General features: G+C 36.3%; 1 protein-coding gene across 7 annotated transcripts in view; it reads right to left on the minus strand.

Moving 5' to 3' along the window:
* Positions 1 to 15,962, minus strand: part of LMBR1 (limb development membrane protein 1) — a 323,369-nt gene that overhangs the window by 179,111 nt on the left and 128,296 nt on the right. For 4 of the 7 annotated variants that reach the window (XM_072763252.1, XM_072763260.1, XM_072763261.1 and 1 more), the window contains 2 exons: positions 7,511 to 7,672; positions 909 to 4,186 (listed from right to left, as the gene is read on the minus strand). The exons of 2 other annotated variants lie outside the window; for them this stretch is intronic. In XM_072763252.1, coding sequence (XP_072619353.1) covers positions 4,101 to 4,186; positions 7,511 to 7,672 — 248 coding nt within the window. In that variant the 3' untranslated portion in view covers positions 909 to 4,100. Of the gene's footprint in view, positions 1 to 908; positions 4,187 to 7,510; positions 7,673 to 15,962 lie in introns of those variants that run through there. One more of the 7 variants, XM_072763255.1, reaches the window with a different exon arrangement.

Here is a 15,962-nt window from a genome sequence, read left to right on the forward strand (position 1 = left end):
TACTAGGTCCCAACTCTATTTCTCTAAGAAATATGGATCAACCCTCTAGTTTTGAAATTTTATAATCCATTTTTTAGAGTTCCAGCAATTTCTACTGATTTTAATTACAATTTTTGCAGTGCAACAAGTAATCTGCATATATAATACTTTTGCTTCAGTGGTATTTGCAATAATGAATTTTACCTAATAGTCAAAAGTCAAAAAAAAGTTTTTGTGTTCGTTCATCTTTTAACTAGATCCCAGAAGTCACGTTTTTCCAACTGAAGTTCACCATCCATTAGTATTAGTGGTTTGTGTCTAGTATTCTAAAAAATAGAATGAAAAATGTCAGCAGGCATCACATACAGTAAAAATATGTATTGTTTTGTTATATTTTTTTTCACATGTATAGAAGTCTGTGCATGTGTGTGTGTGTGTGTGTGTGTGTGTCTGTGCATACTACAATGTAAAAAGTATTTCTTCTTGTGGTCAGAGAGTTGGAAAGCAAGCCACTGCTGTAAAGGCTTCTGTCTGGCAGTGAATTCACCAGATGCTAATGCCATTTACTCTTCCATGAGCTCTGGATTAAGCTGCCCGACCACAAGTGGGTGTGGTTCAGTCCTTCTACGGAAAAGATTAGAGGAATCAAATATATCTAAATAACTCAAACAATTAGATGACATATATGATTTCAATTGTTGATGTTACATTTTAGCTGCAAATGTTTAGAAGAAATTCATCTACCAATAACTCCAAAAAGAGAGAGAACATTCACTTCTTCCTCAGTCCAACATCTCACCAGAACCATACTGCCCTTTATAAAAAAGAAATGGAAGTATACATATACCTTAAGTTTTAGCCACGATGGTACTTAAGACTTAAAAGTAAAACAAAAATACATTTGAATGCTTATAAACCAAAACATGAAATCACTTTTTGTAAAACTTTAATTTCTAAGACATTTAAAAAGTCACACTAAAAGTATCTCATAGAAACAAACATGGCCAACAGATAATTTGTAAACAAAACACTCTGTAAACAAAATATACCAGTGCATCTAAACATTATTTTAAAAGTAACATCATACCAGTTTTTTAAAAGTCAGTACTGAATAAATGCTATTTTTAAAAATTATTTTAAGAATTCTGCCTTTATACATTTAATACTGTGCTAACAACAAAGAAAGCCACATAGGGTTTTCAAATGATGTAAGCCTGTGCTGTAGGCAGGTTAAGCGGTTACGGGGGCACAGACAGGTCTACTGCGCTCCAGCAAAGCAAGCAGATACTGATGCCCCTACTATCAGGTGCACACAGTACACTACCTGAATATTCCAAGAGTCAAACCATGCAGAAGACTTCATTCTCATCCACAAATCAATCAACCTCTCAGTGTGGCGCTAAAGGAGCTAACATCTATGTGCATGCGATTTTCACATAGTCTCTTCTTTTAGAGGTCTATTTTTATATAGAATATATATAAAGCTTAAGTAAATACTAAATCTAAGAAATATCTTGGAAAAAAATCAGTAAAAATTACAAATGTTATCTATAAAATTTATAAGTTTAAAATAAGTATTACAGAACCAATTAAGAATAGGCTAAGTCTCCACAAAAAACTTTGTAACTTCAGTGTCTAATGCCCTTTTAAAGTTGATCCTAAGGTGAGAAAAAGTCAACGGAGCATCTGACTTCACACAGCCACCTAGCCCCCTACCCAGCGAGAATAAAATGGCCATCCTAGGGGCCACTCTTGACTGTGGGCACAGGGTGTTCTGGTGTCAGGCCAGCCGCCTTCTCCTTCACTAGCACAACAACTGCAACAAATGAAAGACTGGGGGCGGGGAGGGCGGCTGTTCTTACCAGACTTCAACGTTTGGCCTCGGTGTGCTGCCTGCCACCCATTTCTGCCATGCCCTCATGCAGCCAGCCACCAGTGTATGTCCAATAGAAACACCTGCATTTAGACTAAGTCTCTTACTCAAGAGGAAGACTCTTGTGTACATGACCAGGAATATACTCTTTATAGAACCCCAAGTGGCCATAATCATGTGGCAAACAGAGTATATTACGACCTGTACTTGTTCCCGTAAAAGGCATCTGAGACCCCAGGTTCAAAACTGCCCTTCATGTGCGGCAATAGTATCCTCTGTCTCAAAAGCAACGAAGATGCACCCAGTAACAGCTGTAAGAATTTATGATACATTTCACTGCTTACTAATCCAAACCTGGCCTAAATTTTCTGATGGAAAGAAACTTTCAAATGAACAAAAAATTGATATAGACACTGAAAAGTTTAATATTTTACTCAGAAATTTTCAGACATCTTACAAATACCCAAGAACTTCCTATGGATGTGCCCTGAAACCAGTGTTAAGTTACAAGTGACTTTTTTTATTTAAAAATTTTTCTCTTTTCCCCTTGACTTAGTCTGCTCAAAATATGGATTGCAAGCAAGTTTCAGAAAAAATCAAAGCTTGCAATTAATGTTTAAAGAAGTGTAATTACCAGTGAAATTAGGAAACAGCCAACTTCTGTTAATTTCCTCAATATGCATATCTTATGTGGAGAGAGTCACCAATACTAGACTGGTGGTATTTATGGAGTGTTGTTTAGAACCACAAAATGTTCTTTTATTTTAAAACTGGGCTGATTTTAACAATAGAAGCTCAGAATGAAATATAGAGATATAAATAAAGAAGTATACTCAATGGAATTTAGGAATACAGAGATTAATTTTTCTTATTATTTTGGCTCTATGTGGAAATTTTTTTGTCAATTATATACAGTCTGATTTTCATAAATTTCTCCCAAAACACCCTTTAAACTCAACAATTTGAGAAAAATGTTCTTTTACTTTTGTCTGAACACAGACAATCTGTTGCCATACACATAGTGCATGTGAACCTATGTGTTTATAGAGACTGCATAACTACAAAGTATGTACAAAGGGGCTCATCTCTCATTTCTGCATGCACAGTTTTCAGTACTCTGAGTGGATGGTAATACAGAGTACAATTTCATAGTTTTTATTCAGTGGACTTAAAGTCAAGAAACCATCCCCAGAATTACTTATAATTTAATAACTGAATGATTATCAGATCATGATACACTACAAAACTATTCTCACATCATGAACACTGACAATGTGCATCTGGGTGTTAAAGTGGAAACGTTTATAAATCTGAGGTGTAAACTGGCATATATAAAAGTAACCAAGGCCTGAAGAATGTGGTGACGGGGTGGGGGGGGGGGGGGCGGTTCTACCACAGAGCATTTGTAGTTTAATAACAGACACAGGAGCACAAGGAACTGAGAGATTTTGAAAAAATGCTTAAAAAAATTAAGTGTACATATAGCCTATAAGGCAAAATCCAAGTTACAAGTGTATTCGACACTGGCAACTATGTTATGAGAGGTAATACTAAATTACATACACAAAAGATGTCAGAGAACTACAAGTACATAATACTTCCTATGTAGTCTACTACACTGTACAGAGGAAGGTATTCCCATGGTGTCCTAGCATGAACCGGGTTTTGAAAGAATTTTCTATTTTTCCCTTGACTCAAAGTCCAATCAATATCATTCTGAAATATAAACCAGAACTATGATTTTGTCTTTTTCTTTAAGGAAGTGAAAAATATCATTTGCAAACTACCGCTCTAATGCCCCCACTGAAATAACGGCACCTATAAACCTGCATTTTTGCAGGGCCTTCACTTCACATCCAAGTACCAAGAATGTCTTTCACATCAGCTTCTCCATTTTGAATAAAATATATAATGGGATTTAACTGAATTCTTAGAAGGCCCTCAAAGTTTGCCTTTTCTAGCATTCTCATATGGGTGATTGTATCAATTGGTGCAAGCAAATGTATCCACAGAAGAATGTGCTGCCCTAAGGAGCCTGCGTTTGGCTGGCAACTGCGGGATTCGTCACAAAGTTAAATGAGAAGAGGGCCTGTGGCAGCCAAGTTCTTAGGAGCTTATGAAAGAAATGGCACTGCCAGGTTCAGGCCCTAAATGTGAAGCATGGTCAGTGCGAGTCATTTCTGACTGACAGGCATGTCAGGAGTGTGGGGGTCCCAGATCTCTTGATCGCAGAGTGCTGCTGCATGTCTCACAGTGCTTTGTGATGCCCGTTTGCAGATGCCTTGGATGTTTCTGAATCCCTTGAAGTATTTGATAAGTGAAGCTTATGAAGCCCTGCGGAAAAATTAAGAAAATGGTAAGAAATGATGTATTGTTACTTGAGTAGGCAGAGGGCTAACAAGGCAGGGTGTCAAGTGTTACTGAGAAAGCTCTGATGTGCTGGCTGGACCCCCTTTAGGATGAAAGATCTCCTGTCCCCACTGGAGGCTCCCTGGGGGGCTTAAGCAGAAGACAGCTGACCCACAGGAAACCATGCCTTCTCTTCAGCTCCATGCAAGCTCTGGGGCCTGTGAGAGCTTCTGGTTTCTTATCTCTGCACAGTTAGTCCTTTTCCACCTTCTGCCCTCCACACAATCCCAAGAGCACCCTCTCATACACCTCCTCCTTCATCCCACCCCCAAAGTGTGATTCCCAGGGGAACTAACCTGAGACAAGTATGATCCTATTTTTGCTTTAAAAACACACATGCAAGTACACACACAGGAAGACATACAGAAAGACACACCAAAAGAGTAAGCACATAATTAAAAGGAAAAGCTTTGGAAAACATGATCAAAAATTTTAAAAAAAGAAGAAATGGCAAAAGAATAAATTGAACATAAAGATTTTATTATCCAAAGATATATCACAGAATAAAAATTTACACTACACTATCTTTTAAAGTTATATTAGTTTCCCTCTGGATCATCCACTAGTCTCTTACATAATGTACCTGATATATACAACAATACTATGCAACTCAGGAATAATAGGTAGAAGAAAATTTAAGAGTTCATGTGGCACCAAAACTGTCAGCACTTATTAACAAAATGAAGCACAAAGATGATCAAGAATACCAGCACATCTATGGAAAAGATTTTGAGGAAACATTTTTATGAGGTTCAGACCTTTGTGACACCTCAAAAACATACTTGGATAAGATTCTATTCCCCTAAGATTCCAGAAAGCTATCTACCTGGTGGTTAAGCAATTTTATATCGCTCTTAAGTCAACACAGCACTCTGAATTTTAAAATTTCTATCACCTGCATATCTTAATGAAAGAAAAGGTAAAATTAAGTCTGCCTATGATGGACGAATGGGAAAGAGAAAAGAAATCAATCCAACACAATAAACAGTTCAAGTCCCAGGAATGGCCAAACCACTGCATGACAACAGGAACCCAAAGCTGGTGGGTGTGGGAAAGCATATTTAAACTGGGCCTGCTGGAGAAGGAGGTAGGTGGAGAGAGAAACCAGCTGAGTAATCAGTGCCCCAAGTGAAAAGGAATCACCTTTGAGGAGAGACTTTCCATTATCACTTCTAAAACTTGGGTACAAAAAAAAAAAAAAAACTTGGGTACAGCACAGGCTACACATCTTTAAGAAAAACTACAATGTGTCTCTCTGCAGAAACAGTCACTTCCACCACCATCTATATACCAGATACTCTATAAGATAGGTACTGTCATTATCAATGGACACAGCAGCAGAAGAAAAAAGCCTACAAAAAAGGGGGGGGGGATAATAAAATTTTATAATCAAATTATGATTCCCAGTGAAATCAGATTTAAGATCTCAGACTATTCACACATTATTACATATACTTAATGAGGATCTTTCTGTACTTACAATGCATTTCTTCCTTAAAGCATTCCCAAGAGTAACAGAAAACATTTTGGACAAAAAAACAAATCCATCTATTAGTTTTACACAACTCTTGATAATTCTACTGCCTGTTATGGTCAAAGAGCCAACAAAACATACATGACTTCACTTTAATGATATCTCACTGTATTAATGAAGACTTCCTCAGAAAGATGATACCTAGAATACTTAACTCAAAACTAAATTTACTGCAATTTGTCTACAAGCATCTCATGTTAGTGACAGCTAAGTGGGAATTGATCTGACATTCTGGCTAACTAGTCTCACTGATGCTACTATGGGCTTAAAAATGAACCTCTAGGGACACCTGGGTGGCTCAGTGGTTGAGTGTCTGTCTGCCTTTGGCTCAGGTCATGACCCTGGGGTCCCAGGATCAAGTCCCACATTGGGCTCCTGTGAGGAGCCTGCTTCTCTCTCTGCCTTGTCTTTGCCTCTCTGTGTGTTTCTCTCATGAACAAATAAATAAAATTTTTAAAAAATGAAGTTCTAACTTTAGACATTTCGCTGACAGAACTGTTGATTCCCACTTCACCTTACAAATTTTAACCTGGCCAACATTAGGAAACATAAGCACGAAAATCCATACATTATCCGGTGCTTCAGCTGAAATGAGATGTCATTTTCACTTCAAGGCACTACTGTACCAGCCACCCCTTCACAGGGTGAATGTAATAAAATATGTATGAATAAATACTTTGAATTATTTTTCCCTTTCCAAAGGTCATCCCTTCAATAACAGGGGTTGGAAGAACTTGGTGGGGTGAGAAGCTTTATTGTTGCTCAGAAGTTTGAAGTTATGTGGATCTTAATGAACCAATCACTATGTAGCCTTTTGCAACAGCTAAAAGCCACAATGGAATACAGAGTATAAGCATTCAATGTCAAGTCAGGTAAATGACCTAATGTTAGGATTTTCTACAATAAATCATTACCCTTCCCTTCTGTTATTAGAAAATTACACACTCCAAACCCAAGAGGGTTTATATAGCAAGATAGTTTATACTGCCCTGGTATTCCTACAATATAAAATAAAACTTATACAAATATAAAGTAAAATAAAAACATATAAAAATGTTTAGTGCTAATGTTGAAGTAAGAATGGAAAAACTCATTCATAAGGAACATTTATACACTTTCTAGCTTAGTCAAACCTAAGAGTTGTTTAATATGGTCATAATGTATGTGACTTATGGAATACATAATAATGAATGCCATCTCTCCTATTAATGACAAGAATACTAATATTTTTATCCTGAGTTATCTGGCTTTACTGAAGAGCATTATAGGTCAGCCCAATACTTGTAAAATCTAAGCCTCAAAAGTAATCTGTAACTAAGAAATTGTAAGAGGTATCATTACCAAAAAATAAGTCTCTAGGCCATTAACCTCACCTCACTCTACACCATCATCCTAACAATAAAAGAGCTCATTTTATTGAGCTCTTCTGATGTGACAGGACTCTCTGCTCAGGCCCTTACAAGAAATATTCCAGTTAATATTCACAACAGTCTTCTTGAGAAGAAGATATTGTCATCATTTTACAGATAAGGAAGCTGAGGCTTAATGAGGTGATTTCACACAAGAGCATAACCAGTAGTAATGGGTCAGAAATGGCACCTCTATGGTTTCACACAGTAGGAAAAATGAACAGATGAAGATTTAAAATTAATTCAAATGACAAAATTAGAAATTAGCAGAAAGAGAGAAAAAATACCCATAAACCTCAGGATTACCTAGGGCCTTGAAAAGTTCTTCTCGTACAGCAGAGGTGAATTTTCTGACCAGACACAATGTGGTCACAATAGCAAAAAGCAAATTGTAGGATAATACAATATAGAAATTTCCCAGCCAATTAAACCTTCCAAAGTCTCCAAGTAGATCAAATCTAGTGATTCCTGTTAAAAATAAATAAAATAACCCTTAATAAAAATCAGGTACAATATATTTAAATGTTACAAAATAAAGTACAAATCAGATCAAATTCCATGGACTTTCTCATTTCTGTTAGTGGAAATCCTAGTTAGAATATGTAATTGTTATCTTAAGGAACCTCAGCCAGCCCTAACCTACTTTCTCTGTGTGTCACAGTCTCTTGGAAGTGATGAGGCTGGAGTGAATGTCCCTTGTCACTCACTATACTTACCCTGACAAGAAATCCACTGTGCTGCTCATGGGGAGAAAGGGCACAGTATGCTCAACTCAAATATGAAGAGTCAGATGGAGTCTGACGGAGAAGACAGTGGACAAACCTTCAGACCTCCCACTCCCCACTGCTTGGCCCCTCCCTCCATGCAGGTCCCAGGTCAAACATCACTTTCTTGGAGAGGGCAACTGTTTCCTCTACATGAAAGAGTTGGACCCTCCATGGCCATCTATCCTAATTACATTTCTTTGTAACACATACTACTTGAAATATTTATTTTCCTTTCTGGTTTATTTACTGCCTACCTTCCCTACTAGTATACTACTACTAAATTCTATGAGAAAAAGGACTTTGTTTCACTTCTATAATCCCAGTGCCCAGGGCAATGCTTATATATACATAATAGTTACCACATAAACGAATAAACAACTAGGGTGATTCCTTTCTGGGTTGGCAAGCTGGGGAGTGGGAATAAAAACATTATTAATCTGAACCGGATACTACAGGCTTGTGGAGTAAAATGGCAAACCTAGAGAGGCAGTTATTTTATATATATATTGAAGTTACATAAATTCACCTACATACATTTTAAAAAACAAGTCTTTTTATTCAAAAAAGTAATTCAAACAGTCATCCTATTCAGTAATTATGTGCCCTAGACCAAATACTTATTGAAAAGATTATGTGAATGCTAGGATTTTTCTGACCACTGTAAATAATTAAGTAAACAACATTTAGGTAGTCAGTCCAGTGACAGATGATGGGACTGCTGGAAGAGGTACTTGGGGCCATACAAAATTTTAATCACAAAGGACTGTATAAACAAAATCCAGTATCTTTATTTTAGGAGTGGTCGAAGGATTTCAAGAGTAACCAAACTCCACTTCATATCAGCTGACTTTTAAACTTAGCTCTCATCCCCACCCAAAGCAATCCATAACCTGTTATAGAGACAGATTCCACAAAAGGAGTGCATAGAGACAACAGAAAAACCTTCATATCCAAAAGTATCACAAAAATAGGTTTCAAGAAGTAGTTCTTCTATGGCCACATTTACACAGGGCCAACGTATTTGAACTTGAGAGACAATAATCTATCTACCATAATATTTTAAAGAGAAGATTAATAAAAACATACAATAAAATATCTTTTTAAAGAAAGTAAAGGGACCCAGACTCCACATAGAACATGCCACATAGACTACACCCTGAACCTGGCTGAGGTACCACACTGGGACAATGGTGCCATGCACTGAGCACAGTGACAATGGAAGGTAAGTTATGAACAACGGGAAGTGCTTTCACTAGGACTATCTTGGTGGATTCAACTTGATATCCTGAGAGTCAGGGCCAAGACCTAATATGAAACCCCAGACAGAGAGCAGTCTCTTCAGTATATGTGTGGCCCTAAAGACATCTCAGGTTGACCTCACAGACAGAAATCCAGGAGGATGTTGCTATAGTGCACCAAAGAGTACCAGACAAAATACTAGATTACAGGGACTAGTTACAAAGATGCTGGTGTTTCTAATTTAATTTAATCTTTTAAATATCTAACTGATATCATCTGACTAAAAGATCACTCTGGACAATACATGCAGTTCTTCAATTCTTAAAACCTTCTGTTAAGACTGAACAGCAAGAACTTGGAAACAATCACTTCCTTCAATTTCTGTCTGAGAGGTTTATGTCACAGCAATTATTAAACTTTAAAATGTACTTTGTTAGAAGCACCAACACTTAAAACATAACAATACTTAAAATTTTAATTTAACACTTATTGTACAAATTTATTATTCTTCAACATCTCTATTTCTGGAGAAAGATATAAAACGGTATTAAAGCAGCATATTTTAAAATATTACTAACTAAAAAAACCTCAATTATCAAATATTGCTATTTACTCTTCTAGTCAAATACTGAAATGCTCACTCCTATTCAGAAGTCATTTCCTTAAAAGATGAGTAAAATACACACCAGGTAAAAAGCCTAGTTAGTTAAGCAGTAGCTAAGCATAAGCCATATTATCTAGACTATCTGGGAATAAAATACCTTAAGATGCAGTTGAAAATGTTTTATGCATAATTCCTTGAATAAAGATCTTTTTCTAGTCATACCTATACAAGAACCAAAGTACAAAACCTCATTTCAGGAAAGAGCTGGTTACTTCACCTCCAGTATGAATCACGAGAATTTTCCTTCATTAGCCCACCTGAGCAGACTCTGATTTCTAGCAAGCATACTCCTGTTCTTTACTAGCAAGAAGAAGCGAGAGAGAGTTTATAAAGGTGGACACACCTAAGGATCATTAAAGTAACTTTATCAAAAAATCATATATACTGGCATCTCACACAAATGGCTGACATGATATGATATGGCTTTAATGTAAGATTGCCAAAAAGAACACACATATCTTGTCATAAAAAATAAATGTATAAGTTAAATGTTCTCTGACAAAACACTGAGATCGGGGGGTCTGGGTGGCTCAGTTGGTTAAGTGTCTGACTCTTGATTTTGTCTCTGGTCATAATCTCAGGGTCATTGCTTAAAGCAAAAATAAAAACAATGTATTATAGGGTTTATAACATGGGTGCAAATAAAATGTATGATAACAAAAGCAGGAAGACTGGGAGGGAAGAAATGGAAGTATACTGTGGGAAGGCTCTTCTACTAAGTGCTATGATTTTACAGTAATGGCTAATAGGCCAACAAAGGAGATAAAATGGAATCTTTTTAATGCATTTTTATCCAGAAAAATGAAGGTAACGAGGAAAAAGGGAACAAAGAAGAGATGGAAAGAAATAGATCATAAAGAGCAAGACTGTAGATTCAAACATAATAATATCAAAAATTACATTTGAAGTAAATGGTCTAAACATCCAAATTCAAGAATGAAGATTAATAGATTGAATAAAAAAGCAAGACCCAACTCTACATTATCTGTAAAAAAAACAACTATTTAAATATAAAGACACAAATATATTGAAAGTATAAGAATGGAAAAAAGTATACTATGTAACCATAATCAAAAAATTGCTGACATGGCTCTTCAATGTCACACAAAGTAGATCTTATAGCAAAGAAGACTACCAGGGATAAAGAATGTCACCATCATCATCATAATTATAAAGGGGTCAATTCATCAAGAGAACATAATAGCCCTAAATATTTAGCATATAATAACAGAACTTCAAAATACATGAAGCAAAAACAGAAATGTAAGAAGAAATAAACCAATCCACATTTTTAGTAGATTTCAAAACCCTTCTTTCAATAAATTATAAAACAAAATCAGTAAGGATACAAAGAACTTCAGTAATATTATCAGCTAATTTGATCTGACATTCATAGAACGTTCTACCTACCAATACAATACACCTTTTCAAGCACATAGAGAAGATCCATGAGGACAGACCATGTTCTAGGCCATAAAGCAAGTCTCAATAAATTCAAAATGATTCAAGTCATATAAAATATATTTCCTCACTACATGGAATTAAATTAGAAATCATTAACAGATCTCTCTGGAAAATCCTCAAATATGTGGAAACTAAGTAATAGGCTTCTAAATAATCCATGGTCAAGAGATGAAAAAAAAAAAAAAAAAAAGGAAAGTCAGAAAGGATATTGAGCTGAATGAAAATGGAAGCACTACAGATCAAAATTCAGAGGGGTGCAGCCAAAGCAGTACTTAGAAACTCATAGTGCTAAGTGCCAGTGTTAAAAAATAAAGAAGATCTCAAATCAGGGAACTCAGCTTCCAATTTTAAGAAAACAGAAAAATAAGAAAAAAATAAAACCCCAAATAAGCAGAAGAAAGTAAATAAGAGAGAATCAATGAAAGGAAAATAGAGAAAAATAAATGAAACTAAAAACTAGTCCTTGGAGAAGATCAGTAAAAATCAATAAACCTCTTGGGGCTCCTGATTCTTGATTTCAGCACAGGTCATGATCTCAGGGTCGTGGGATCGAGACCTACAAGGGGCTCCAAGCTCAGCAGGAAGTCTGTTTGAGATGTGCTCTCTCTCTCTTTCCCTCTACTTCCCCTAACTCGAGCATCTGTGCACTCTCTAATAATTTTTTTTAAATCACTCTAGCAACACTATTAAAGAAAAAAAAAGACACAAATTACCAATATTAGCTATGAGTAGGTAAATAACACTGCAGTACACTGATATATCTATCTATACTAGAGGGGTAATAAAGGAACTTTATGCCAAAATACTTGATAACATAGATAAAATAAATTCCTTAAAATACATTAGCAAACTCACTCAAGAAGAAATTAAAAAGCTGAGTAGTCCTCTATCTATAAAAGAAATAGAATTTGCTGTTAAAACCTTTCCACAAAGTAAATTCCAGGCCCAAATGGCTTCTTCACTGGTGAACTATATCAAACATTGACAGAGAAAAGACCCCAATTCTATAAAAACTCATTGTCTTAAAAAAAAAAAAAACCTCATTGTCTTAGTCCTTTAGGGTTGCCATAACAAAATGTCCTAGACTGAGTGGCTTACAAACAACAGACATTTATCTCTCACAGTTAGTTCTGCAGGCTACAAATCCAAGATCAAGGCTCCAAAAGACTTGGTGTCTGGGGAGGGTCCACTTCCTGGTTGACAGACAGCTATCTTTTCACTGTAACCTCACAGGGCAGAAAGGGCAAAAGAACTCTCTGGGGCCTCTTTCATAAGGGCACTGATCCCACTCATGAAGGTGGAGCTTCATGACCTATCACGTCCCACAGGGCCCATCCTAATATCATCACACTAGGGATTAAGTTTCTACATACGAATTTTGGAGGGACACAAACATTTAGTGGATAGTATTTACCCAGCAAATTGAAGAGGAGGAAATACTTCTGGATACTTTCAATCAAGATAACATTACTTATATAATCAAAACCAAAAAAAAATTATTAACAAGAAAAGAGAACTACAGATCTATGCACTCATAAATACCAATACAAAAATCCTAAGTAAAATTTTATCAAATTAAACCCAACAAAAAAAGGGGGGGGGGGATACTATGTCATGACCAAGTGGGATATATCCCAGGAATGCCAAGATTGGTTTAACATTCAAGAATCACTCAGTGTAATTCAGCACATTAACGGTTTAAAAAAGAAAGCCATGTGATTATGTCACCAGATGCAGAAAAAGCATTTAACAAAATCCTACATCCGATAAAAACTCCAGCAAAAGAGAAAAAAGGATTGAGGATGCCTCCTCAACCTGGTGAGAGGCATCTACCAAAATAAACAAGCAAAAAAATACTACCGCTTTTATCAGTTAACAGTAAAGAACAGAATGCTTTCTTGCTATGGTGAGAAGTCAAGATTGTCTGCTCCCACTACTTCTATTCAACATTGTGCTCAAAGCTCCTGGTAGTGCAACAGACAATAGACAAGAAAAATAAAGCATCCATATTGGAAAGGACGAAATAAAACTAACTTTATTCACAGACATCATCATCAACAAAAATTCAACAAAATCTACAAAACACATACTATCACTAATAATTGAGTTTAGCAAGGTTGCAGAATAAAAGATCAATATATACAAATCACTTGTATCTCTATATCTCTATGTACCAGCCATTAACATTCTTAAATAAGAAATTAAATTTTTAGGGACGCTTGGGTGGCTCAGCAGTTAAGCATCTGCCTTTGGCTCAGGGCGTGGTTCTGGAGTCCTGGGATCGAGTCCTGCATTGGGCTCCCTGCATGGAGCCTGATTTTCCCTCTGCCTATGTCTCTGCCTCTCTCTGTGTGTCTCTCACGAATAAACAGATAAAATCTTTTTAAAAAAAGAAATTAAATTTTTAAAGAAATATCATTACAATAGCATCAAATGTGCAAGACCTAAACAAAAAATGCATACGATGCAGAGACAAATTAAAGAACTAAGTAAGGGATCCCTGGGTGGCGCAGCGGTTTGGCGCCTGCCTTTGGCCCAGGGTGCGATCCTGGAGACCCAGGATCAAATCCCACGTCGGGCTCCCGGTGCATGGAGCCTGCTTCTCCCTCTGCCTGTGTCTCTGCCTCTCTCTCTCTCTCTCTCTCTCTCTCTCTCTCTCTCTCTGTGACTATCATAAATAAATAAAAATTTAAAAAAAATTTTAAAAAAATAAAGAACTAAGTAAGTATACAGTGTTCAGGGACTAAAAGACTCAATATTGTAAAGATATTAATCCTCTCCAGTTTGTTCTACAGATTCAACACAATCCAAAACCCTCATAGACATTTGTGTAGAAAATGACAAGCTAATTTAAAAAGCCACAGGGAATGCAAAGAACTTAAAATAACTAAAACCACTCTCAAAAAGAATAGATTTCACTGCCTGATCTCAAATCTTACAATCTATAGCAATCCAGACGGTATGGTATTGATGTAAAGACAAATAGCAATGGAACAAAATAGAGTCCAGAAATAAACCGACACCCATGCATACATGGACAGCTGATTTTCCATGAAGTTTTCAAGGCCATTCAGCAGAAAAATGAATATACTTTTCATGCAGTGGTGCTAGAATAACTGGTTACCCATATGCAAAAAAAATCTCAATTCATACCTCATACTATAAACAGAAATTAACTCAAAATGGGTCTAAGGACAGACCTAAGATCTAAGGACAGGACCTAAAAGTATAAAACTTCTAGAAGAAAATATAGGAGATAATCTTAGTGACTTGGGGTTAGGGAAAAATATACCAAAGCATAATCCAAAAAGAAACTTGGTAAATCTGACTTCATAAAAATTAAGGATGTCTGTCCTTTGAAATATATTGTTAAAAGAATAAAAAGACGGGATCCCTGGGTGGCGCAGCGGTTTGGCGCCTGCCTTTGGCCAAGGGCGCGGTTCTGGAGACCCGGGATCGAATCCCATGTCGGGCTCCCGGTGCATGGAGCCTGCTTCTCCCTCTGCCTGTGTCTCTGCCTCTCTCTCTCTCTCTCTCTGTGACTATCATAAATAAATAAAAATTTAAAAAAAAAGAATAAAAAGACAAGCCATCAAATGGGAAAAATATTTGCAAATCACGTATCTTGATAAGGAACTTTTATCTTAAAAAAAAAAAAAAAGAGGAACTTTTATCTAGAATATGTAAACAGCACCCAGCACTCAAGAATGAGAAAATAATCCCAATTTTTGGCTAAAATAAGCCAAAGATCTGAATAGATACTTCACCAAAGATATACAGACAAGTGACACTTTAGTCATCTGGGAAATGCAAGGTAAGTCCACAAAAACATACCACTACACATCTATTAAAATGCCAAACATTCACTGATGGACTCTACCAGTGTTAGTGAAGATGGAGAGGAACCAGGATTGCCATGACTTGTGCTGAGAATGCAAAATGGATAAGTACTTTGGGACAGTTTGGCAGTTTCTTAAAAATGAAGCATGCACCAAGCTTTCCATTTCTAGTTATTACCCAAGAGAAACAAAAGCATATGCCCATAAAGAGACCTGGATGTGAATGTTCACAGTAACTTTACTTAAAATAGCCAAAAATCATGAACAATTCAAAAGTCCTTCAGTGGGTGATAGGATAAACAAATTGTGGTCCATACATAAAATGAAACACTACTCAACAATAAAAAATGAACTACTGACATGTGCAACAACCTGGGTGAATCTTAAAATATGCCGGTGAAAAAAAAGCCAGACAAAAAACAGTACATATTGCATGATTTCATTTATATAAAATTCCAGGAATGTGAACTAATCTATAGTTATAAAAAGCAGGTCAGTTGTTGCCTGGGGATACAGGGTGGGGGTGTGATACAGTGGGAAAGGTGTGAAGGAGGAATTACACACGGCTGAAAAGAAACATTTTGAGGTGACATATATGTTCACTATCTTGATTATGGTGATGGTATCACAGGTGTACAAATATGTCAAAACTTGTAAAAAAAAAAAAAAACCCAAACTTGTCAACTATACACTTTAAATATGTACAGCTTATGGTATGTCAATTATACCTCAGTAAAGCTGTTAAAATACATTTATTAGGCTTCAGGCTAAAAACACCCCATAGC

This window comes from Vulpes vulpes, chromosome 7, assembly GCF_048418805.1.
Source record: "Vulpes vulpes isolate BD-2025 chromosome 7, VulVul3, whole genome shotgun sequence".
NCBI lineage: Eukaryota > Metazoa > Chordata > Mammalia > Carnivora > Canidae > Vulpes > Vulpes vulpes.